The sequence below is a fragment of the Tympanuchus pallidicinctus genome, unplaced genomic scaffold (assembly GCF_026119805.1).
Source record: "Tympanuchus pallidicinctus isolate F22 unplaced genomic scaffold, pur_lepc_1.0 scaffold28, whole genome shotgun sequence".
Classification (NCBI taxonomy): domain Eukaryota; kingdom Metazoa; phylum Chordata; class Aves; order Galliformes; family Phasianidae; genus Tympanuchus; species Tympanuchus pallidicinctus.
Genome location: NW_026294745.1, coordinates 4,743,918 through 4,770,067, shown reverse-complemented (window position 1 = coordinate 4,770,067; position 26,150 = coordinate 4,743,918). Strand labels below are relative to the sequence as shown.

Here is a 26,150-nt window from a genome sequence, read left to right as displayed (position 1 = left end):
CCCGGGAACTCTCTCTCTCATCTTGTCCGATTTATTGATCTCAATTTCAATTAAATTGTATATATTGTGTTATTTTGTATTCCGATATTATAGTAAAATAAGTTTTTCCTCCATAGATTGTTGCCACTGCTCTTTTCCTCTCTTCCTTCCTTCCCATTTTTGTGGGACTGGGGTGGGAGGGAAGGCAGAGGCCTGTCGTCCCTGTCACGGACATCGATTGAGCTGGTCAACTCCGTGACTACAAACTACTTCAAGTCATGCCATAAACACGTGGGGAGAAAATTTAACATCTATTTAAAATTCCATCATCTTTACCAGGAGAGATCATCTTTGTCTCCTGCCAGAGATTATTAACAAAGCCTTTAATAGTTACACAGGAGTTTTATATATTCAGGTATCACTCTGGTTCTAGCTACTTTATATGGAGTTTGGACAAAACCCTCAATCAGCGTTTCATCTATTGATGATTTCTGCCACAGCAAAAGATTTCAGGTTCTCCTGAATGTGGTGACCCATGACACCAAGAGGGTAAATGTGAGAACAAAAGTGTAAGTAGGCCATTCAGATCAGGGTAATAATAATTCACAAGAGATATTTACACCACTTCAGAACAACTGAAGAACGTTCTCAGTTTTGTCTGTTTCTGCCACCTGTTGGGTAGCTTATTTGAAATAATCTCACCTTACTTTAGCTGTATTGCATGCGTGTGAAAGCAAGTTCAATAATAAAGTCTTCAAGTACAGCATTGTAAAGGAGTGTAACCATGCCTTTCACATTTAATCTTCAAAACACAGCTAGCTCCTAATTGTGTCACACAGCAAAAAGGCAGACAAGGACAATAAACACAGTAGGGGCAAAGATCTTAAGGTACAGCCACAAGGGATGTGCTGTCCTCATCAAAATCGAGCGTTTAAGTAATGAAAACTCACTGTTTTGGAATAGATACCTTGTAACTGCAAAGGCTGCCCTGCAGTGAGCTGACGAAGTTGACTATGTGACAAAGTAAACTTGTTGCCTTGGAACTGCAGTGTTACAGGGGTCTCTGGCTGAGCAATTCTGCCTTGCGCTCCTGCTATGGAAGCCAGCTGTGCTATTTTTACTACCTCACCACCTGTCAAGGAGGGAAACAAGCATTAGGAAAAAAAAAGTGGGAGGAGAGCCGTTCAACGCTCACAATTTTAAGCTTTGGTTAGTACACTGGTGCCGAAGCACCTTCCATGCATAATTATACTCAGTGCATCAAAAGTGTCATATAGAAGTTAAGCAGGTATTGCTTTCTGTATTTGTTGGACAAACTGGAAAAAAGCTGATTGTTTAAAAGCTAAGAACATCAACATTTTAGAAGCTGTCACTTTCTTAGCAAAGACATAAGAGCGACCTGAAAACTCATGTGACACTTTGTAACAGGACAAGTATAGACATTGAAGTGATTTCCACTGCCTTTTCAAGAGCATAAAGGAAGACACAAAAACTCGCTATGCATGTAGCAATATAAATACACATTAAAAATAGGTTTCATCAGCAAATTTCGGATTAATTCATATTTCAAGCAATCTGCACTTAGACAAACCAAAAAGCTGTAAAGTGATGAGGACCAAGCTTTTTGTGTTTTAAATGCAGAATGGTTGGAGGCATGTAAGCATTAAGTTTTATGATCTTGAGAAAAGACTGTTGTGAGATTTTAGCTTTTGTAAAGGCAGCGCGTTACCCCAGAGATAAATTAATACATCAGTGCTCTACTCTACACACATGCTAATAGGCAGTGCACATCCAACCTTAAAGCAAAGCCTCATTGCTTTTCTCTGCCTAACAGTTGCGACGCTCCTCTCCTTGAGAGGCCTTTAGCAGATGGATTAGTGTTGAATACGAAAGGAACAATTAGGATAGAGCTAAAACGTTTGGTCTGAAGGAAATCTTGCCAGCAGAAGAAACATGCAGAAATAGGAGATTAAGTTGACACCGCTAATGTATGTCCACAGCAATTCTATTGTTTCTTATCCAATTTTCGATTTTCCTTGGTCAAAAGCAACATACTGAGCAAGGCTAATCAGAAGAGTGAAAAAAAAACAACGATTTCTGTACACATTTTAGGGTGCCTAGTAACTTAACCTCGTTGTAGTTAAAAGGTGGGAGAAACCTCGAAAGGGGAGGCCACTTACTAGGCAACCGTGCCTGGGCCTGGGAGGTGAGGACCAGCCTCTGAGGCAGCACACTCTGTTGGATGGTGTGCGGGGGGGGCTGTGGCTGGGCCTGGCCCAGCTGGGAGGCCTGTGCTGCGGTCTGGCCCCGCTGTTTCACAGGATGGGCTGTGCTAGTTGCTGTGGTGAAGGTCGCTGCGGGTTGGTGTCTTGGAGCACTGGTGGAAGCCTGAGTTGTCTGAAACTGTGCTGCTGCAGCTGCAATCAATAAGGTTTGTTTGTGCAAGCTGTTAGAGGTTTTAACTCCACTGCTTTAAACAACCTGCATTGAAAAGAAACCTTCCAACAGGATATTAAAACAGCTACAGGAACGGCTTTTCCTTACAGACTGGGATTTCTAGCCATGCCTCCATCCTACTTTTACGACATCATTTATTCAGTAAGCATTGTCTAAAGGTTAAATAAATTCACAAATGCACTGTAAACTCCCAGGTTTGACAGAATGTTACATGTGATCAGGTTTTAAATACCACTACGCCATATTTACTCCACGCGCTATCAGTTAGGTTTCACAAAGCTTAGTTTTGCATTACACTGACAGATCATATCATAGAAAACTAGTGGGGAAGTTTACTGGCAATTAGTTTGTCGGTATTTTTAAGCCATTAGTGTTCTAGACCATTAAGCTAGAGGAAAGAGTTCTATTACCAGGCTGTACCAGTGTTTAGAAGTCTATGTGAACAACAAAGCCCTAGAACTCTCTTACCTTGATTTGAGGACACTGTAGCTATGGGTGATCTTCCCCGTACTTGTCCCTGCTGAGTTACTGTTGCTGTGGTCACCGTGCGTTGTACCTGAGTGCTCGGAAAAACTACAGTCCTGCCCTCTGGTTTCTGCCCATACTGAACTGGCTGGAACAACCTGAAAAGAAGATGAGAAGTCGAAGGCCACAGGAAAATCATAATTTGGCTCTTAAAAAATAAGTCCTGTCACTGGGGAAAGTATAAACTGATCCTAGAGTTACTCATCTCTTGCTCACAAAGGTAAGTGAAGCTGGCAAGACTCAATACCTAGCAGACTTCACTTAGAGAAAGCCCATACACTCAGTTTGCAAAATGTAAGAAATAAAACCACCCTTCTTGCCATGCATCCAGTCAGATGCAAGAAGCAGCAGAATTACAGCTAGCAAGTTCAACTCTCCAGCTCCAAATCTAGAAAATGTATCACTTGTATCACTTTCAGAGAGATGCCAGCATGTCATCAGGCCTTTTCATCAGAAAAACACTTCCACATGACATGGAGATCACTATTGCCGTGAGGGAAATTTTGTTACTGACAAAAACTTATGCCTCTTATATCTGCAAGCACAGCTAACACTGTAAGCACAGCCAATAGGCTCAAAGAAAGATTTCCCAACTAAGTCGTAAAACAATGCTTCTTGTCAGATAAGAACCTCAAGAATAAAATCCATACTCTGGTCAAGTGAAAACTTCAGGAAGTTGATAAAAAAATTTCAAATAGAGTTGTATGCCTAAAAAATCCCTATTTAAATGGATTCCCTACTTCCAAAGGTAAACAAGAAAAAATACAAAAATACAAAGCAAAGCCTGAGGCGTTATGTGAATCACATGACTAGATATGTAGACAGAAACACAGCAACAGATCTACATCTTGCTCCTTGTAATTCTAGCTGCAAGGAAGACGTGCACATACCTGCTAGGTTTGAGCTTCACTGGGTTAGGCCTAGCTGGTGGTGGAGGAGAGCTGTAGATTTCTTCTATCAACTTTCTAGTAACTTTTTGTTTTGGCAACATTTGTGCCTCATAGTGAGTCATTTTGTTTTCCATTCCAATGAGATCAAAAAGAGAGAGGTCCGATTCCTAAGGATATTGTAAAAGTAGATTTATATGATGGCACTGACAGTCAGTTACTCCGTGTTCTATGCTGAAATCGTTTTCTACATTTTACTTTTTGATACAAAATAATAACTTTAAAGAATTTGTCCATTAGTCAAAACTACCTGAAAACATTCATCAACACTCACTGACTGTTTTTGGAGACCAAACAGCAGATGCCAACACAGGGACGCAGTGAGCGTGCATTTGAGCCATGGCTACAGCAGTGTGAAAGACAAGCCATGCTGATCTGCTAACAGTGGTGAAAACAATGTTGGGCAGCTAAGAACTTGCTCTACCAAACAGTGTTATTGTGCTCTCTGCACTGTTGTGGTTTCCACAGAAATTAACAGGAGGCTTTAGTTCCAGAGTGACCTACATAAATACTGGTATTTTTCAGGAGCACTCAAAGAGAAGAGTTAACTATTCCACTCACCTTCCAAATATCCCTTTCTAGGGCACTCAGTACAAGAGATGCAGTTCTATATTCCAGCATTTCTGATACATATGAAGTACTCGAAAGCCGGGGGTTTATCAGATCTGGGTGATTACAGATCCTTTGCAGCTGCATCAGGACATGCAGGACACTGATGAAATGTCCGCTTTTGAGGGCCTCTTGAGTTCTACCAAGTAAGATATATGGAAACACATCAATTTCATCACAGCTTTTATAAAGACACATGAAGATGTCCATAAATCAGAAGAGAACACGTAGCACAGTATCTTATTCAAAATCCTTAGCACAACCTTAGACTTTAAGTGTTTCTAAAGCACTCAAAACAGCACTACAGGAAAAATCAGTTTGGAAACACGATGTTTAGGCACCAGTGCTACCCTGAAGTCAGCTACAACCTTGTATCCCTATCCTCAGAATTCCTTTGTTTTATGTCTGTACTACCCAACAATAACCACTTGGTATTACAGCACAAGTAACTGAGGGTAAAGGCAGACACGTTTTGGACTTCAGATAACACAGAACCACACATTTGAGAAAAATCTTAAAACAGAGGCAGAACTGACCAATTACTATTTGAATTTTTAGGTCGTGGATGTGAAAGCAGGCATTTTTCATAAGGCTGGCAGCAACACCGAGCGTCATTGGAGCTCACACCAAAGTCTCATTCTACTCCACAGTCACGTAGAAAAACCATTCTATTGGTCATCCAGAAAAATAATTCCAGCCGAGACTTCCTAACCATATCATCTTGCTTTAGCACCAGAAATGACAGCATCTTTAATTCCATTTTAACCCCTTACCCTGGTTGCAATATGACATCTTCATACATCGCTTTCTGTCGACTAGACAGACGGCACTTCAGCACGTGCTCGTATTTCTTTGTTAGCTGCTTTTCAACATCTCTCTTTGATCTTCGCAAAATAAACGGCTGAATCATCTGAAACATTTCAGAACTGAACTAAGAACTTCTCACTTCAAAGATGGTTTTACAACAAGCACCTAAACTCATTTACACCCAATATATTTTACATGATAAGCCTCATAAGCCACAAGCTGAAAGCACAGTGCTGTACAAACATTACTTGTTCTTTGATTTCTGCACATTACGCTTCAAAACCTGAGCCTTGTGCTTTTAAAGCAAACACCCCCTCTTTCACAGTAGCAGAAAATCCTGCTTCCAGCTGGAGTTTCCTCTGTCTGAACGGACCAAAGTAGTAAGAAAGGCCAAAAAGCAAGAGCTAAACCTTATATTTTCCTTTCTTCCTTATTTTCACAACAGCCTTCAATACAACTACTGTAGAAGGACAGATTAAAAAAAATGACAACGTACCCTGTGTAACCTGATGACCAGTTTATGGCAATAATCCTGGTTCTCCTCATTAGGTGCTTTTACAGGAAAATCTAGATAAGGTCTGGAAATTCCTGGAATCAGGAAGTGCACCATGGTCCACAACTCCATCAGTGTGTTATGCAAAGGAGTGTCTATCAGAAGCAAGCGATGTTGGCTGTGAATAGTAAAAGAACACTTTTAAGCAACATAGCATCATTATAAAAATGAGACACATGTTCAAATACTGTAGCTTTAGGTCTGCCTGAAATAAGCAATGCTAATTACATTCAATCTAGAATAATTCATCTTTTTAATCTTGAATATACCATCAAACTAGCTTCCTCATTGCAGAATACAAGAACATACAAGAGAACTTCTCTTGAAGCATGGATCAGCTAAGAGGAGTGCTATTGTTACAGCAGAGACCACTAAAGAATCCTGAGCATTTCTCTGTATTCACACTGCTTCAAGCACAGATATATCTCTACAGCTGAGTACTGCTAAAGGCTATGGGAATTCAGACCACAGTGTTCTTAGAGTTTGGTTGCTGGTTTTTTTTGAACAGAAAACTCATGAGATGTTAAGAAAGGAAAAAGCCACTGCCAGTACAGAAATAATGCTCTATTCCATACCTGCGCAGACTGAAAAGCGCTTCCCAGTGTTTCTCAGTCATGTTCTTAATTTGCTGCATCTCATCTACTATTAAGTATTTCCATCGCATTTTCATAAACGCTGGGTGGCCTTTGAACAGCTGCTTGTAGGAAGTGATACACACATTAAAGCTGTTGGGTTCTGACCATTCCTACAGAAGAGGGAAGAAGAGACAAGACAGAAGTTGAGGCGGAACACTCTGGTATCTTACATCCTGCTACATCTTCACTATGCTCTGACCCAAAGAATTCTAAAAGAGAGCCTTACATTGCAGTCGGTTCAGAAAGCAGATTAAGTACTGAATGTGTTCATCAATACCAAGGGATTACAGAGATGCTTTACAAACCTAGAAGCATTACATGCAAGTCTTCTTGTAAAGTAACTTGTAGTCCTAAAAGCTTTTCATACCCCATCAAGGTGGAAGGAGCACACAGAAATACAGGTTAAAAGTCATCTAAAATGAAAAGCATAACGGGCTAAGAGTTGCCAAATACAATACCTGTCTCTTTGCCCTTAGTTCTCTTTGGCTGCCAAAGTACAGAAGAATCTTCAACCCTGGGCACCAGCGTTTCAGCTCCAGCTCCCATTTCAGTATGTTACAGCTCCGTACAACAACAAGATGAGGACCCCAGTTACCTACAGTTTAAAAACAGGAATAGTCTCCTGATCATTTATCTTGACTTATCTTCAACCCTGATTTTTAAAGTGAAGCATTACTACATTGATCATTAAAAGTGAGATTCAACAGCAGATGAAATTAACTAGCTAATCTATTTGTTATCTCCAATAAACGATACCAGTTCCATAAGCTTTGCCCTACTTGTGTTCTTAGGCTACAGTTGACAAGATAGTGCTGGCCCAGTACCTATCTAAAATCGTGAGATTTAGATCATGTAAATTAACATACCTTCATTACAAGCCAAGTGTGCAAAAAAGGCAATAATTTGCACTGTTTTTCCAAGCCCAGCCTCATCTGCCAGAATGCCGTTGAGATTTTTCCTATACAGTTTTGCTAACCAATCCAGCCCAATCTTCTGATATTCTCTGAGAGGTCCATATAATAGGGATGGAGTATTGTATTTCACCTGTAGTGAGAATGAGTTGTTACTCCCAGTTAAATTCACAGAGCATACAACAAAACACGTTCATTCTGAGGTTCAATAAACAGGAAACATTTACTGTTAGTTGTGGCTAAAATCTGCTAAATGGCACAGAAGGCATTCTTCATGTAAAACACACACAGTAGCAGGAAATAGGGAGCTTTACCGCTGTTGTTATCCTAGAGCTGCCTTTAGGTAACAGCACTTCTGCTGCTGCAGCAACTTCTGATATGTCTCGCATGTGCTTCTTTGGAGGGCTTGATCTGTCTATGCTCTTGTACTGGTCAATGCTGAGCAGTGAGTCTATGAGGACAACTTCCTTCTGAGGGCTTTCCCTATCAGTCACATGGTCATCCATTTCTATGAAAGATAAATGACATTGGCATTGAAAATAAACTTAAGAAGCAGCTACACAAAGTAATTGAGCTGGCTAGCATTCAGATAGGAATCTAAAAAGAAACAATTAGAAGATCATAAAATAGAATCTTAGAACCATTAAGGTTGGAAAAGATCTCCAAAATAATCTAATCCAACTGTCCTCCTACTTCCAATACTGCCCACTCAACCACGTCCCTAAGAACCATGGCTACGTGTTTCTGGAACACCTCCAGGGATCCCACTGCTACCAGCAGCAGCCTCCTCCAGGGTCTGACCACTCTTTCAGAGACAAAGTTTTTCCCAATACCCAACCCAAACCTCCCCTGGCACAACTTGAGGCCACTTCCTCTTCTCATCTGTTCCCTGGGAGAAGAGCTGAGTACAGGGAGACGATCACAAGCTAAAATGAAAATGACTTAAGCTTGGGAACACAGCATTTTCTAGACGTTCACCATTCAGTAGGTGAGCAGGACCATCAGCTTTTTTCAACTTCTATAAAGGTCTTTTCATAATACCTAAAGCCTATCTTCAAATATTTCATTTTATCACCACTTCAGTGTAGAACAGATGGCAACTATGTAATAATAGCTATTATGTGTGCTGTTTTATTTAGTGTGGAGAGTTCCTTCATTGCTCACTGTTGTTTCTGAGAGTCACATGCAACTGAAGCTGGCAAATTTTATTCCCTTTTCATAAACTGAGTAATGAAAAAAAAGAAATTCTTTACAGACCATTATCTAAAAATATTTAGTAAGAACAGGAATAAATCTAACAACCTGCCCAAACGTTTAGTCAGAAAGTCACTGTATTTTGCATTCATTTTTATAGAGAACATGGCTCACTTAAAAAATAATTACAGATACGATTCACTCAATATTTGTTTTCTCCTGTCATTCAACAAAGATCCTGGAGTCATTCAAGTTGCTTCACTTGTAAGTTAACGTTTTCTCTGAGATAAAAAGTAATTACCTTCTTCACTGCTGTCCTCTTCACTGTCAGGTTTAGGCTGGGGCCAGTGAAAACTTTCAGAAAAGGCACCTTCATACATCTTCAGCAAATCATCCAGAGGCAATTCAGCTGCAAGTCGTTAACACGTCAGCTTATAAATACCAAAGCTTTTAATAAATGATATCATTATTTTTAATCTCACGACATTCTTCACTCGTTTAAAACCAGTCCTCTAATCAGAAGTTAATTGAAGAGGTAATTACTACTTGGAGGACAGCAGTATTTATTTAATGACACAGATTACAGAGAACACTTGGCATTACACCAAATAGTTTGCTCAACCAGCTTGCTTTTTACTGCACTACAACCCAAGATCCAAACTGACAGTAAGCTACTGGTTGGAAAGGGTGCAACAAATCAAAGGGGTTGAAAGACAGTTGAAGACTTCAGAGCTTCAAAACTGAACCTCACCTCAGCCTCGCTGACCAGAATTTCTATGATCCTTTTTTTGTTTTGTTGAGGTAGGAAGGTACACACTGTTAAAGGCCAATCAATCAAGAAACATTCTAATTAGGAACTTGGCTGCCCAGCCAAGAGTTATAATCCCTCCAACTAGCCAGCTGGCTGCAGCCACTAAGCTGCCAAACAGACCAAACAAATGGATTTGGAAACTGCATATTAATTGCTAAGCAGGCCTAGCTTAGTGGGCAGCTTGCTTCTGAAAATCAGCAAGGTTTTACCACGAAAACTGAAGTTATCCCTATGGGACACTTGCATACACCAAGCTCTGCACAGCACCTATTAAGTTGCTAAAGAAAGCAAACTGCCAGCCCAAACACTGTGTCTCAAAGCCCCTTACCTTTCAAGTTCCTATAGCCCCCAACACCAGCCCTTCTGCATCATTTCAGACTTGCCAGGTGTACCACAGAACACCTCTGAGATACTCAAGACAGCTAATGACAAATTGTTTACATTCAGTCTGACACACTACTGTTTTTCAATAATTAACATAACACACAACTAAAACTCAGTCTGTCAAAGCATTGCTTTTCTTTCACACCAAAAAGCTCAGTCTTTCTCAACTTACCTTGCTTGTAAACTAGTTAAGGACTCAAACTCCTTTCTCAAGTACAGATGCCCATCATCATCCCATAAACAAACCTTATTTACAAATACAATAACTACACCATGTTCTCTCCTGTTGTCATAGAACTCTCCAGAGAGAAGAGTGAAGCTACACACTTACCTTCCTTAACCAGATTTGACAATTCACTTTGATGGTTTATATTTCCTTCTTTAGCTTCCTGTTCTTCAATTGTTTCTTCTTCATCTTCAACTAAAATCAAAACAAATGCTAACTGTGGCATTCAAATTACATTATAATTTGGGAAGTTTATAACTATGCATCCTTCAAGCATACTAACAGAATATCACATCAGCAGGTTTCCAAAAGAACAAGATTGTAGATGGAAGACAAAATCTGGAAGTAGCTATGCCTAGAAGTTAAAAAGTTTACAAGAAAAATAGAGAAGTGTTACTGTCTTGAGACAGAAGGCAGAACAGCTTAGCATTGGCTGACAGTGGACCCCAGAGGTGGGTTATTTTGTAGCTTTAAACTGGGGATTTTCCTTGTCAGAAATGTCCCCACAAGAAAGCCACTGAAGTAGATTGTTACTCAGTCTGAAAGCTTCAAGAGAAGTTTAAGACCACTGGTAAGGTTTGAGAAACAAAGGAATGAGGAGAAGCAGAATTAAGATCTACCAGCAAAGACAGTACTTTGTTTCCAAGGAAAGATTTATTTCCAAGTTTTCAATGAAGCTCTTTCCACAGCTGACTATTTGATCTAAGAAGTGGATCAGGGTTGCTGTTTGTTTTGTGAAAAGCATCCAGTCCATGCAGTAACACACTCAACACCAGTGGCTTCAAGGTTTTGATATATAACTTATTCTGCACTATACTACAGACACAAAACTTTGAGAAGTGACATACCTTCCTCATCAGTCAAAGATGTGCTTGCCTTTCTTTTCCTCCCAGATGATGAGGAACTCTAGTATTCAATAAACAAAATATTTAAGATCATAGAGAAAACAAAGCTAGGATTTTTTATTTTACTTTTTTTTTTTTTTTTTTTTTTGTATTTTTAATGAATGCAAGTGCCCTGCAATGGCAGCAACAATCACCAATAGACATTTAACACATATTAACACTTTCCTGGTCACACAAAAACAGAACAAAACTGGAAATACATTTGCAGTACCTGTGTCAAAACCAATTACTTTCTCCCCAGCAGTTGTTCCAAACTCTCATTTTCATATTAAGAACAAAGATAAAAGATTTTTTTTTTTCCATAGTGCACATCAAACCCTGTAATTCCATCTAAATACGTACACTTTCAGCAAACTCAAAAGTAAAAGTTCCCTTTGGAGTTGATACGCATCCATCTGTGTTACTTAGTGATCTACCAGTTACTCTCAGCCTGCAAAAGAGCACCACCTGCAAAAGCACACTGCAGAAACAAACGACCACCTCAGGTTCAGAAGATCGTTAAGAGCTCTCAGCCATACATTTTCACCTGGCCCACTTACACAGAGGCAGACATTCTGCCCCTCTACTGAAGACAGCCTGCAATCAGCCATTTCAAATGCTTGTGGCCCAGCTGTGGCACAGAGTAGCAGAAGACTTTTCCTCTTAAAAGCAGGACTGAGGCACAAAACTGCTATCATGATTGGAATCAAAGACTCAAGTATTTGCTAGTCAACAGAAAAAAGATAACATGCAGACTTTCATGCTGGTTTGCAATCATTCCATCTCAAGTGTCCAGCATACACCACAGCATGGCCCAGCCTGCACAAAATAGCCACCAGACAGCATTGGGCCCGCAGTTCAGCTGAAGCACAGGCTAAAGCTTGTTCCCAACAGAAGATGCAGACGCAAGCATTCTGCTTAGAAACAGGGAAGCACTTCAGCAAGTAGGTATCATCTGTGTCACAGCAGATGGCTCAGAGCCACAGAACAATCCCTCGCCTATTCTCTGCTCCCTCTCCCCACTTGTACAGATGGACTCAAGGAGCTTGCTCCGCTCACGAAGAAGTGAAATTCTGAAGGGTTCTTGATAACACCAGGCAAAGCACTGCCAGGCAGGCCAACAGTCATACACAGAAAGCACAGCTGAACTCACCCAAGCGCTGAAGGGGCCCTGTGGCTGTACAGCACTCCCTCTCATGAAGCACCCAAGTCCAAGAGCTGCGCTTCCTCCAGTGGCCGGCCCTTATATGAGCTCAGGGTGGCTCCACCCCTTCTGCTCAGGTGGGGAGCACAGGTGCAAACAATCTGCTTGTGCTCCCTGGGCCAACCGGCCAACCATGCCCCTTCACCAGGTGCTCAATCAGCAGTGCTGACTGAGCACCTGCTCAAGCCCTGACCACCGCTCCCTTGCAGAGTCCCAGCACACGTTTCATCTCGGGCTAAAGACATTTAAGTTTGGTTTGGTTTAATGCACTCTGTAACATGTATCTAGCTATGTCAGCAGATAAACTAGTAGGCTGAAGAAGAGACAAATACACACTTTCATGTCTCACAGAGTTTACCCCTGGCTACAGCAGAAGAAATTCCTGCCCAAAATAAAGTCTAGCAATCAGTGTATTTTTTTGGTCTTAAAATCTTACAAGGACTGATTCAAAGCCACTGAATAAATATGAATACTTCCTTTAACAGACACATATCAGCTATAATCCAGTATTTTCTAATGACAGTAACCTGTTTGTCAGCACTGTATACTCAGGGAAGATGCTTCACACTTATCAAAACTGGCTGTCATGCAGGCAGTGACATTTAAACTCTTCGTTTTTAAAGAGACAGAAGGACTTACCATTTCACTTTCTTTTTCCAATAGAAGGTCTTCTGAAGATTTTGCATCCTTACCTGAAAAATTATTACTCTTGATGTGAGTAACGGTTTTAAACTAAAGAACATAGAGTTGGGTTAGACAGCAGGAAAAAAATCTTTATTATGTGTGGTAAGGCAGTGGAACAAGCTGCTGAGAGGAGCTGTGGATGCCCCATCCCTTAGAGGGTCCAAGGCCAGGCTGGATGGGGCTTTGGGCAACCTGCTCTAATGGGAAGTGTTACTGCCTGGGGCAGAGAGGCTGGAACTAGATGAGCTTTAAGATCCTTTCCAACCCAAACCACTTTATGATTCTATTAGTCATTTAGCCATTTTACACTTCTTGCATTAACTTCTAGAAGTATTCAACAGAAAACAGAATTGGTACTAACAAAATCAAGTGGAAAAGATTACCACAACTTACAGCTCAGATCTGAACATGATCTATTAGCACCGCACAACTCTATTACCAGCAAGTTGAAAACCCACTGAATGAAATTATGTGAAACAGCAGCAGAATTTATATTGAATTTCTTACAAAAAGAAACACGATTACCTTTTCTTGAAATTTTCTTTAAATTCAAAGCTTTTTTCCTTTTCTCTTGAAATTCAATTTGCAGTTTTATCTCAACAACCTAAAAGGTAAATAAAGTCTAATAAAATGCTTCACTTTTATAAATATGTTACTGAAGACCAAAAAAAAACCAAAAAAGCCAACAGTGTGACCCACTGACATACCAGTAAGTCGACATTTTACCTGCTCAATGTTAGACCAGAAGTATTCTATTTCTCTGGCAATTGATGCAGCAATTCGCCTTAGTTTGTTTTGTTCTTCCCTTTTAGCTCGCTCTTCATTAAGTTTCTTCTCCTCATGATAACGTGCCACAGTTCTTACCATCTGCAATGCCATGAATACTGAATTAGCTTATTTCAGAATACACATCATTGTATTTCTTAAGTTTATGTTGGTAGGCAGATGTTGACAGTAGTTTCAAAATGTTAGCACTTTGCTCCATGATTACTAATTCTTACCATGTCAGTAAAGCAATAGTTGCCAAATAGCTGCCAAGGAAAGGACGATTTTATATCTGCCCTGTGTGTTTCTTTGTTAAAGACTGTAAGCAGACTTCACATATTTCATCACTCCAATTTTCATTCCACTGCTACATGAATGACACTTGCTGCATTACCCTCTTCCCCTACAGAAACAGTTCTCTAACTGCTGCCCCTGTACTCCACATGCCTTTGTAGCCAATAAAATTATCAGGTCCATGTCAAATCCAGGATATACAAAGCTGACAACATGGCTTCTCATTTAAGTGAAAATCAGTGCTCTGTATTCTCATCACTTGCAGCCATAGAGGAAAATAGAAGAACAACAACCACATCTGAACAGCTTTGCAATAAAGCTGAAGACCGACTCTTGGCTAAAGCCAACATCAACTGCTCTGATTCAAAACCATAAGTATCTCAAGTACCTTCTTAGCAGTTGCCATCTTCCACTTTCTCTCTTGGGCAAAATCAGTCGCCATCCATTGCATTTCTTCCAGCAAATAATCCCAGTGAGATTTGGGTCTTGGAGCCTCTTGGAGTTTAGGCAGTCGCCTCAGCGACCATAAGCCTTCCTTCCTAAGTTCTGCTATTCGCTGATGGATTTGATTTTCCTTTAAAAGAAGCACATATAGTTAAAAGGATCTGCAGAATACACTTAAAATAGCCAAATACAAAAATAACTGCTCAATACTCAATCAATATACATCGACAGCAACAAAATTCTAAAAAAGTGTAACAGCATGAAACAAAACCCATGTCTGAGCACCACACTAATGGAAATAACATTAAACTAAATTCAACCTATGCAAAAAAGTCCTTTAACCTTTACTAGAAGAGGTACTTCAATAAATAGCAGGATAAAAAGGCTCACCAGAAAGTCCAATAAACGATTTATGAGACAAGTAAGCTGCACTTGAATCATCCATTTCTTAATAAATTGAAACTGCAGCTACATTTATCCACAGCAAAACACAAAAGAAAAATATATCTTCATTGTTAATACAACTTGATTTTGTCGTGAAAAATGAAAACTGAAAAAAAAACCAAGTTCTCTGTGATGTCAAACTTAAAGCACACTGCCTGTATTAACTGTTATCCTATGTATGTGCTAACTGTTCACAGGATTTCAGAAAAAAAAAATACTTACCAGCTTGACTTGCTCAGCAAGCTTGTCTTGAGAATTGTCCTGTGGCAATACTGCTGCATTCTGAGCTGGACTTTGAGTTTTAGGAGCTGCTGCCACCGCTAAGCCTGGGGGTTTTGATGCAACAGGAGATAGGGACTTGTTAGTTGCAGGAGAGGTCCTGTTTGTTTGTACTGGATACGTAGAAGGCGGTGCTGTGCCTGAGATAGCTGCTGGTGCAACAGATGAGGTAGGCGGTAGTATATTTGCTGTAAGACGCTGAGGAGTCTGAACAGGATCTGCAGATGGTCGTGTCAGAGTCACAGCCTGCCCAAGAAACACATCTGTTAGTGATGAGTTTGGTATTCATCACTGCCTTAGTCTACATGTCAGCAAAACGTAACAAAGACTTCAATTCTGTAAAAAAAAAATTCACACCTGCGTTTGTATAAGGAAAGACTTCTTGTTTGCAGGCTACCCACAGATGCATTAATTTTACAATACCTGTGTTGCGCACATATTTTCAAGGAGACAGTGTTCTCACACTGTACTGAGCCCAAATACAGATTTATTCTCACCTCAACGGCGTCCACATACCTGTTGCTGCATTGTAGCCTGCGGCTGCGGCACTTGGTTTGGTGTCTGTCCTTGTACATGGATTGCTGGTGGCACCTGCTGCTGAAGCGGAGCTGGAAGCGGAGCGGAAGTCAGGGGGACGCTTTGGGGCTGGATCTTCACCTGAATCTGGGGCTGAGTCGGGGATTCCACTATCTGTGGCTGCTGCTGCGAAATCTGCAGTGCAGCTGGAAGAGATGTCATGGGGACATTCACAGGTTGCAGCCTCCCAGGCAGCTGCGGCGGCGGCGTATGCAGACTTGCTGCGTTCTGCACAGGAGGGCCTTTGGAAGGGTCGTACTGCTGTTGGCTCTGTTTCTGTCCAGTCAGCTGCACCGTTTGAGGAGTGGGAGGCATTCCACCTACAAAGCAAAAAGAAACAACCCAGATTAAATCGGAGGGTCCAGTGCTCTTTACTCATATAAAGAGGAAACCAACTGCAAATAGACTAATTTGTTACTTACTTTGCCACAAGACACCATCACTTGAAAATACCACATCACAATCACAAAATAAATCACTATTACAATAAACAATGAAACATTCCATGCACAGGACCGCAACTAAAATTTGGAGCACGGTAACTACAAAAAAAAATTATTAGATGTCTTCTGAATGTCCTCTACTTAAAGGAAAAAAAAAAAAGAAAAAAAAGGACTGGTGAGCAAATGGAAATTTCACCTAAAATAACTGTATTTAATCTAAATAAAACTTAGTTCTTAGCACATTGACTCTATTGCTTAGTCTGAAGTTTGGCACAAATAACGAATAAATTTTTTTCTTGCAAGTTGCAAATTAGAGGAGGTTTTTCTTTTCACAAACCATTGGCTCAGGTCCAGAATTCTCAAATTAAATGTTCTGCATCAGCATCTGTGACGTATTTCCATGCCCACATGCACTTCTGGAGCCCGTCACTCAGCTCCTTAAACGAACCAGGCATTGCATACCAAGTATTAATTTACAAGGAGAGGTAGGTGGTGGGGCCAGGATCTTGGAAGGCCGGGAGCCCAAGTTTCTAGTCCCATCACTAACGTCTCCTTGTTAAATTAATGTGCAACTGGCATGTGGTGACACAGTACCTTGTGCCGTTGGCATTAGCTGTTGAAGCGGAACTCCTGAAGCCACACCCGGATGCTGAAAAACCATCCCATGACGGCCCACTTCAATTCGTGGTCTCTTAGACGAATCTGTGATATTCAAATTCCATTTATGGCATGGTACAATGGAATGGGTTGTTTTACAAAGCAATCTACTACACATGATTCCAACGCTAGCTCAGAAAGCTACGACTACTATACATGTGTAGCATTTATGAAGAAGATGCTCCAAGGGCAGGGTCCCTTTAACTTCCGGTTGGCCATCTCCAATCTTCTTAGCCAGAACAAGCAACCTAACAGCACCTCCATGCTCGCCAGACCCAGTCCTATGTATTGTGAGCAGAGTGCGCTGCAAACGCGGCACCGTTCACAACAAATAGTCCTGAGGATCTGGGAAGAATTGTGTTTCAAGAATCACTGAACAGTGGGCTCCGTTAACTGTTTGGAAAGAAAAGTAATAAGGAAAATGAACTGAACTTCTTCCTGAGAAACATACCTGCCGGTGCCAGTGTCTGCTGTCTCTTAAAAGCCTCCATTTCTATGGTGTTCACAGTCCCTGTTACTGGAGTCCCTGTATGCGTTTGCTATTGGGAAAAAAGAAAACAAATCACAAAAGTTCAATCTGTAGGCAGTCTGGCACCAAGATGTTAATTTACAAATGGATCTACAGAGACCATCACAGAACAAAGCCTTCAGAACAGTGGTATAATGAAGAAAGTAAGGCTGGTTCAATATCTGCCAGACGGTTTCAGATGCCCATGTTGCACTGATAGTCTTTGATCAGTTCAAATCTCGAAATTGCAACTGAACAGAAGAAGGTGGTTACACACAGAACACGTTTAGAATTTAGTTTCATTTTTAATAAATGGATGTTTTTATTAATGTATCACCCTTTCTTTACCATTTGCACAAGGCTGCAATGAAATTAGAACAACATATTCATATAGCTTTAGAGCTGCAATAAAAGGCTGACAAGAGAAATTAAAGACTGCGTCTTCATTGTAGGATTAATTAGAAGGGAAACTAGATGAGGAAAAAGAATTTATGCAGAAACTGTCGTAATTAAGACAATACAAATATCAGAGAGTCAATGCATTTGTGAAAGCTAATCCTTTTCACTGCGAAACATCATCAATTAATTAATTCCCATCCTGAAGATAGTTTTAAGCTTACGTGGGTCTCCACCACTGTCACTCTCAGGACAGAACTCCACAAGCTTTAGATTTGAAGCATTAGAGGAATAATGGCTAAGAATAAAAGATGGAATAAAAGAGTCTCAGCCAATCTGTCAATTTCAATTCCAGTTTTCCAGCCACGAGACTTTTGTTTGTTGTATTGGTTGGCAAAATGACACTCATTAAGTAATATTACAAAGAGAAACACAATATTGCTGTAACTCTAATGTCACCTCAGAGCATGTCAGAAAATGCCAGACATTTTGTTGGAGCATAAATATCATGCAGCTATGAATTAGCACTGCAAATTGAGAAGCACTGCTGGTATCAAGATGGGTTTGATTCAGCAAGTTGGAGCTTAGCTTCAGCAAGATTATGCAGTGCATGAAGACTTTATTTTCATGTTACTGCAATTGATATTGACAAAGATGGCAGGTAACATCTCCTGGAAAACTCATTCAGTGTCAGACCCAAACAGCAGACACGTATGCAAGATTTATCAAACTTGGGGCTATAGGATGATTTCCATGTTCCTTGGGCTCTCAGTTTCGCTGGCAAGTTATTAATGCCACCAGTGCTTGTAGGAGTCCAGCTCTGTTCAGCGCATTTCTGAACCTTACTTTTAAATTCTCCTCAATTTTTGCCATGCTAAGTCCAATATTCTTCTATGAAACCTACCATGAGAAAAATAAGGGCTATCTGAAGAAAGGGTTTCACAGACTCTGTCAGAAAGTAGAAAAGCAGCCTTTCTGTATTGTAACCTCTATACCCTAGAAAACGAGCTTATCTAAGCCTCCTCCAGTTCTCTACACACAACTTGCAGTGAGAACCTCTACCACATCCATCTATAGTAACCACTGTGAAGAAACATTATGACAACATAGCAAAGACAGAAATTTTCCAGAAGAATCTTCTAGTTTACTTATAGGTCTTTTTTTCACTAATTTTTAAATAGAAATTCTGCCAATGTAAGTTAAGCCCAAGGAAATAAACACCAGTCTATATTGAAATTAACTAGCAGCCACCACCCTTTATCCCCATTGCCTCACTGAATACCAATAACCAGACCATGGCCACCTAGAATGGCTGGGTTTCAAACACAGCTTTCTGAGGTCTGTGCATCTCACAGCACTCAGATTCTATCAATAACTAGGAATTAATAACTTCCAATCTCTTTGCTGCTGTGAGGATGTTTGTTGGCTGCTCTACTGACACTGCCACACTCTTAGGTGGGAATTCTGATTTTAAAAACATCTGTCTTGCACCCACACCCAGTGCTCACTGCTCACTGCCATATTGCACCCAGAATGGACCAAGCTTCCAAGCGCCTGCTTTATCACAAGGCAAACATGCAGCACATTTCAAGTTCAATGGCCAACGTCTGGCAGAGCATGAGATGCATAAACATTTGGAGAATTATTCAGAATAAGTCACAGAAATGTGCTTTGCACAATGCTCCTGAACTAATTAACAAATCTTGTTAATGCGCCGTTGGAAATCAATGCTTTCTGAAGCACCAACTGGAGGAGATACTTTCTGCAAACTGCTCCAAATGCTGCTTTGTCTTATCTGCACTCTGACTCTGGATGACCACTCTCTGCCACTTTCTGGATGCATGTCTACCTCAGGATTTTTTGCTGGCATTTTCTGAAGTGCATGCCTCCAGCTGTCTGCATCACCAGCACCTAATTCAGGCCAGGCACTTCAAAGAGCAGGAAGTACATCTTTACAAATCACAGTCACGTACCACTTACATTAGGCTAAAACTGTCCTAAGTTTCAGTAAAGCAACGTGGCTCTCCAGAGGTCATGGTTATGCAGCACACTCCCACTAATCATTCCAGGTGCTGCACTTTCACACCCAATTTGAATGATGCTGATCAGGACAGATTATTACTCTGTAAACAGTTACAAAGACAAAGCCTGAAGGGAAGAGCTGCTAACAGTTGGGGTTGAAGCATATCGTCACATCCACTCCGTTTTATACAATGTGAGCACATGCTCCAGAACACCTCTGAAATGTCCAATGCTTCTAGAAGTACTTCTTTGTTGGTGCAGCCAGAGCCCAGAGGTGAACCTAACCACTGCCATCAGTAACGTGGTACAGTGTGACATACTTTGAACAGCCTAGATGAAGAGTTCATGAATGTGTCAACATGGACCATAACATCAAGCTGTCAGTGAGAGCTGTCACTGTGCAACTCACTGCTGAAATGACACTGAGAACAGTCTGCTTGTTACACACGAGTTCACAATCCACCCTACGCTACATTTAACTCTCCCTGTCCCAAATCCAGGAGGAAGGCAGTGCAGTCCATACAGCTGGTGAGGCCCAGGACAGTAACTCATCATGGGACACATAGTTTAAGTGTGGGCGATTCATCTAAAAGGTAAAAACTGTGGTTGCAGGGGAACAAGGGTATGGCTATGGGACTTCTCAGTCTGGGAACACAGGGCTGGGGGCAGCTGCATAAGCACTCAGCTGCTCCACTTTGAAGTTTCTACCATCACTGATCCACATACAAAAAAAAAATCCTATTAGATTTAGACAGAATCTCTGCTTTGTTCAGGGTTCTTTCATGTTAAAAGAAAAAAAGACTTAAACAACGAAGTTAAACACTTCAGTTTCTTCTTTCCAACATCTATGTCAGAGCTAATGGAAAGGAGTTAGTTATTTAAAAAATACCATTAGAGGGTTATCAGCATCATTTGAAACATTTCACAGAAGGTATCACCAAACCTTCTCTAGTCATACTCAAAACCTTTAATACATACAGAAAAAAAAGAAAGAAGGAAATTTAGAAGAAATCCACAATTACAACGCCACAGACAAAAGAATCCATGTTATCACTATGCAGAATGCACAAATGAAACAAATGCATTAGGGAAAATTAGGGAAACAAAAGACAAACAAACCAAAGCAAAAACATTCAAGCTGAAAGTTAATGAAATAAGCCAGCAACCTGGAGACAAAGATGCAACTTCCTCAGAGCTTCATTAATATTGATGCATTTGAAGATTGCAAAGTGTTTTTGGTTTTGTTTAGATGATAAGGGATGGGCTCTAGGGAAAATTCTAATTCATCTAAGAAATATCAAATCTGAATGAAGAAAAAAAATCTGGGATGAAACTACATTTTAGAACCATTGAAAAGTACCTGAAATGGTTGCTGCTGGGATGAAAAAGCAGCAGAAACATTTGGAGGAAGCTGGGTTGCTATAGCGACAGGAGTACCAGTCTGCCCATCCTTTCCTGTCACAACCTTTACCTGAGAGAAATATTTTGGGAAAAAAAAAAGAAGGGAGAATCATTTTCTTTTTAAAAGTTTTTTTTTCTTCTTTGTTGTTTGCTGTTGTTTTTTATTGGCTGCCCAACACGCCAGCAGTGCAGACGGCCCCTCACTGAAGAGGAGCTGACAGCCAGGCAGCCAGCAGCGTGGCTTGGGACGAGCTCTGCCTCACTGCAAAGAGCAGAGCCAGCCTTCACTATCTACAGCAGCTTCCCACCGCTGCAAACCTTCTGTAAATCCAGTTTACATAAAAGCGTGGTTTAAATTTAATGACTGCTGCTCCTAACAGACAACAAATCAGCGTGACAGACAGTTTGAACTGAAGAGAGCTCCAACATTTATTCAAGCGATGAGCACAGCCACCATTCGCTCTGCCTGGAGCCGCCAGCGATCGCCCTTCCAGGCAAGGGATGAAGCGCTTTGCTTGAGCAGGAAGTGATAAAGAAAGGGAGGGGGAAATAAAAGAGGAGACAAAAAAAAATACAAAGAACATACTCAAAAGAAGTCTTAAACTCTCAAAAGGATTCGTCGTTTGAAAGCACACAGACTTTTGCCATCGCAGGCTGCAACATTCTGCAGCATTAAACTGACAAACGGCCGTCACAGACAAAAGAGGGTCTGAAGAGCACAGAGGGGTGAAGCCTCAACCGATGTAAATTGTAGCAGTGCCACCGATTTCAGTGACCTTGTACAATTCACAGCCACCCAAGTTCTCTCAAAACTCACGTATGTAGTTAAAAGGAAGAACAAGAACACCCAAAAAGCTGGACAAAATGCAAACCAAGGGAAAACTCACTGGATTCCAGTGTCAATAGCTTTGAGGTTACTGAATATTGAAAGAAATGGTTTCCTAGTCAAGAAACTTAACTACAAAACAGTGAACTTTCTCTACTATAACATTAAAATTCTGCCCAAATTCCAGCAGGAGATGCAATCACATAAAAGCACCAACGTTCCCTGAATACTTTGATTTCTAATAGATATTTCAAAGCAATACCAATTTTACGTAACTGGTTTTGCTTCATCTTTTTACAAACTGGCATATTTATGTCCATATTTACTTCTGCACATTTCTGAAGGTATTTATCTGCACAGTGCCATCAGTTACAGCAACACTGTTGCAGCCACTTGTCATGTAATTGGCCAGACAGGCATTGCTCAGCACCCAGAGGTGCCCTGTGCTGCAGGTCATGATCTACACAAGTAGGAGTAAACATGCAGGAAAAGTTGCTCTGCAAAGAGGGCAACTCTTAGCAGCAAGCTTATTGCAAGTCATTTGCCAGTAGTAAACAAACAGCGCATCCAAATTCTTTAGTTGTTTCAAATCTTTGCACAAAATAACAAAGTTAATGTCCAAGTACAAGTTGGGTTTTATCACTCAGACCGCAATGCAGGCACAAAGCAATAAGACGCTCCAAATAAATTAATTCATTACTATGAACCCATGCACATTATAATTAGATTACTCCAGGGTTTTTCGCTGGCCACAGCAACACTAAGAACCAAATAAAGAGACTTTTTGCTTACTCTTTTTTGGTTTTTATAAGTCTAGAATGTGAAATTTAATCTACGATGCGTTCATTCTGAAAGCTTAGAACAGCTTCCATAGTAAAGCCACCTACGTTTGTGTGCAGGCTTACATACTGACTGGGACAGTGAAAGTTGCTTTCAGCTCTCTGTACTTTGCTTACTTTGCTTTTGCAGCAGACGGCGTGCTCAAACCAACTTGTCCCATCACACCACCAAGCAGAATGGCATTCTCTCAAACCTTTTTATATAACTGCTCTATTTCATCAATAAAAACGAGTTTTCAGGTATCATCACACTAGCTAATGCTTTGCAATTCAGGTGCCACAACTTCACCCACTATTTAAACCCAAAATATTAACAGATCCTTACCTCATCATTGATGACCTCAGATTGTTCTTCCTCTTCTTCTTCCTCTAGATCCAAGTCATTTTGCCTCAGGTAGGCTTGCAGGGGAACACAATGTTTCTTCTTGAAAGCTAAAAAGTCCATCATATTCCCTTGAAGATGTTGCAGGAAAAACAGTTCAATCAAACATTCCTTAAAAGTTTCCTTAAGAATTTCCATCTGCTTGTGGTGGTGATCCAAACACTGCTTTCTCATTTGGGCAGTCTCTTGGTTGGCAGGAGGTATCTCCTCCAGTTTTTTGGGTTGTTTTTTCACTGCCGTGTTAACCGTAGGCGTAAGAGGAAGACTTGACAGCCCCTGTGGCACCGTGGCCCGTGAAGGACTCGTGGGAGGCGGTGGTGATGTCATTCCAAACCCACCAGGGCCTCCAACTCCAGCTATTAATCCCCCAGAAGCCCTGTCGTAGCCAATGGGTCTGCTCAGCTGCTGTCCTTGAAGCACTTGTTGCTGCTGTTGCATAAGTTGCCCTTGGATAATATTGCTGATCTGGGGTGGCAAGCTCGTTGTTGTGATATGGCCCGGGCTAGTCAAGGATTGCATGTTTGCCCCGCTAGCTACAGGACTTTGAGGACCAAGATGATGAATGGTGCCACCGGACTGTGAATGAGGTTGTGAAAGTCGGCGCTCCCTTACTGTAGCAGGCGTCCCAGAAGATGGGAGTTGCACCTGCGCTGCAGCTCCTTGAGCAATCTGTGCGATTCCCGGCCCTTCTTGATACACAAAGTGCCCACCATTCGAAGGACTCAAGCTGATTTGCCTCACAAGCACGCTGGCGTCCACAAATCCTCTGGTAGGGCTCTGGCTGCACATTCCCAAGCCGGGGCCCGGCGTACCTGCCCGAACGTTCGGTAACGTCTGCACCGGCACGGGGCTGGGCTGCGTGGGGCTCTGAGACTGAACCTGCTGGGGCAGCGGTGACGTGACCTGGATATACGATGGGGATCCATGCTCAAAGCGCCTCTGCTGAGGGCTGAACTGAAAACTGGGCGATGTCGGGTTTGGAATTGGCAGTGGTGTCAGTGTGATCTGCTGGTTTCCCGAAGCCACCGGCCCGACGTTCTGCAGCGTGATGTTCACATTCTGACCAGCCACTGGGCTTCTACTCATTATAAACTGCTGAATTTGATAGCTGGGGGACTGGGGTGCAGATGGACTTGCAGAAGGTGCGAAAGAAGCTGCAGGGGACTGGGGTAGATTTGCTTGTTGCTCTTCTCCCTCACTGCCCGTGAAGGACCTGGACCTCTGGAGCTGGCGCTGGGCATTCTGAGGACCATTACCATGGTGCATTCTCAATAGTATATGGTGATTTGTTTTTACAGAATACACTGAAGAAATACATAGAAACAGAAATTCAGGTAAGGCAAATATTGTTTGTAACTGAAACTCTTCAGTAACTACATGAAAGAACATGTTTTCAGTAAGAATTCAGTTACCCTGTCCTTGCAGTTTTACTTCAGTCAGATCATGTGAAAACTATACTGACACAAACTCACTTCAATCTCTCATACGTTTCCCTAACTTCTCTAGTTGTTCTAACTAAGAAAGTACTCTCAAATAGTTTGTAAATTATACATTCCTCCAAGCTAGCTAAACTGACTTAAAATAATAAAAAGTACGTATTCTTTATTTTCTTCATAGCTTCAAGAACGAATGGTCTCCATTGTCCCAAGGACCTGCCCTTCTACATTTGTTATCCCTAGCACTTCAGTGCTCACAACATTCAGTACTGGCTTCTTCAGAACGCAGTACACTTAGAACATAAGGCAGGTTCAGTCAATGCTAACTGGAAACACATCAAATGTGGACATACATTGGGTGACTACTGATAGTGCTCTTGAAGAAAAAACGCGTCGTGAAAAATCTCCCCATCAAATAAACTCGAGCAGAGTGCCCGGTACCTTCCTCTGCCTTCCTCTTCCTTCAGAAGACCAACCCCGTAACGAGATGAAAACCAACGCAAACAGCATCTCATTGAAAGCACTACTTATCGAGCCGAGGTATCCAGACACCCAAAAACGCTTTGATTTTCATTTGCAACCACCGACCAAAACAAAACTCCGCTGACAGCATCGAGAGCTTGCGCTGCGCTGGGACTCGTGCAGCAGCCCGAGGAAAAGAGAGCAGCTCTCAGCGCAAACAGCCGCTACCTTCCCCGAGCCCAGCCTGGGAGCAGCCGCGCACGGCAGCACGGTGCTCGGCACGGCTCCCCGCACGGCAGCTCGGCTCCCCGCACGGCAGCTCGGCTCCCCGCACGGCAGCTCGGCTCCCCGCACGGCAGCTCGGCTCCCCGCACGGCAGCTCGGCTCCCCGCACGGCAGCTCGGCTCCCCGCACGGCAGCTCGGCTCCCCGCACGGCAGCTCGGCTCCCCGCACGGCAGCTCGGCTCCCCGCACGGCAGCTCGGCTCCCCGCGCCACCTCCACCCGAAGGCTGCACAGCGAGAGCGGCACCGCGACTCTTTCGTAACTCCGACACCGAGCAATTAAGATCCAAGCGATATCGCCTGTCGCCAGTAACAAGGCCCTATTATGTTGATTATTATACCTCGGTCACGCTCGCGGCCGAGCGAAAGCACCCAATTAACTACGCGCCGATAGGAAGCGCGCTGCCGAGAGCGAGGAGCGCCTTTTGTGTGCGGAACCGGGGCGGGCCGGACACAGTTCGGTGCGGTCCTCCCACAGGCCGCGGCCCGTCCCGGCCGCCCCGCCCCGCCCCGCGCGGAAGGCCCGTTCCTCCGCGGCCGCCCCCGCCGACGGGACCGGACCGCCGAGCTTCGGGCCCTAGGCCCGCGGGACCGGAGGAAGGGGGAGGAAGGGGAGAGAAGGAGGGAAGAAGGGTGCCCGGCCGCCCCCCGATCCCGGCGGGCCTCACTTACCGAAGGCGCCGGGGCCGGACTTTCCATTCGCTCCTCAGAGGAAGCGGGGGCGGGGGGCGGCCGGAGCGGCAGCCGCTACCAGCGCCGGCAGGAGACAAACCGCGCCTCCTGCGCCGCGCTCCGCTCGCTGCGCATGCGCCGCCGCCGGAGGGCGGTCCGGGCCTGCGCCGATGTTCGCGCATGCGCGGCGTGGGATCGCGGGAGCTGCGGT

At 42.5% G+C, this 26,150-nt stretch overlaps 1 protein-coding gene across 14 annotated transcripts in view; it reads right to left on the bottom strand.

Annotated features, from left to right (window-relative positions):
- EP400 (E1A binding protein p400) overlaps positions 1 to 26,062 on the bottom strand; it is a 47,684-nt gene extending 21,622 nt beyond the window's left edge. For 8 of the 14 annotated variants that reach the window (XR_008208627.1, XM_052690844.1, XM_052690846.1 and 5 more), the window contains exons 1-24: positions 25,940 to 26,062; positions 23,030 to 24,390; positions 17,164 to 17,251; positions 16,650 to 16,757; positions 15,553 to 15,932; positions 14,980 to 15,282; positions 14,258 to 14,443; positions 13,537 to 13,677; positions 13,336 to 13,414; positions 12,766 to 12,818; positions 10,887 to 10,944; positions 10,144 to 10,233; positions 8,919 to 9,026; positions 7,738 to 7,931; positions 7,379 to 7,556; positions 6,971 to 7,107; positions 6,453 to 6,622; positions 5,821 to 5,995; positions 5,291 to 5,427; positions 4,470 to 4,656; positions 3,852 to 4,018; positions 2,905 to 3,059; positions 2,160 to 2,396; positions 947 to 1,111 (exon numbers count right to left, since the gene is read on the bottom strand). Coding sequence is in view for 13 of the 14 variants with exons in the window: in XM_052690844.1 (XP_052546804.1) it covers positions 947 to 1,111; positions 2,160 to 2,396; positions 2,905 to 3,059; positions 3,852 to 4,018; positions 4,470 to 4,656; positions 5,291 to 5,427; positions 5,821 to 5,995; positions 6,453 to 6,622; positions 6,971 to 7,107; positions 7,379 to 7,556; positions 7,738 to 7,931; positions 8,919 to 9,026; positions 10,144 to 10,233; positions 10,887 to 10,944; positions 12,766 to 12,818; positions 13,336 to 13,414; positions 13,537 to 13,677; positions 14,258 to 14,443; positions 14,980 to 15,282; positions 15,553 to 15,932; positions 16,650 to 16,757; positions 17,164 to 17,251; positions 23,030 to 24,352 (4,819 nt within the window). In the remaining variant the exon portion in view is untranslated. Of the gene's footprint in view, positions 1 to 946; positions 1,112 to 2,159; positions 2,397 to 2,904; positions 3,060 to 3,851; positions 4,019 to 4,469; positions 4,657 to 5,290; positions 5,428 to 5,820; positions 5,996 to 6,452; positions 6,623 to 6,970; positions 7,108 to 7,378; positions 7,557 to 7,737; positions 7,932 to 8,918; positions 9,027 to 10,143; positions 10,234 to 10,886; positions 10,945 to 12,765; positions 12,819 to 13,335; positions 13,415 to 13,536; positions 13,678 to 14,257; positions 14,444 to 14,979; positions 15,283 to 15,552; positions 15,933 to 16,649; positions 16,758 to 17,163; positions 17,252 to 23,029; positions 24,391 to 25,608; positions 25,624 to 25,939 lie in introns of those variants that run through there. The other 6 variants (XM_052690852.1, XM_052690853.1, XM_052690856.1 and 3 more) reach the window with 4 other exon arrangements.
- Positions 26,063 to 26,150: the final 88 nt, after the last annotated feature.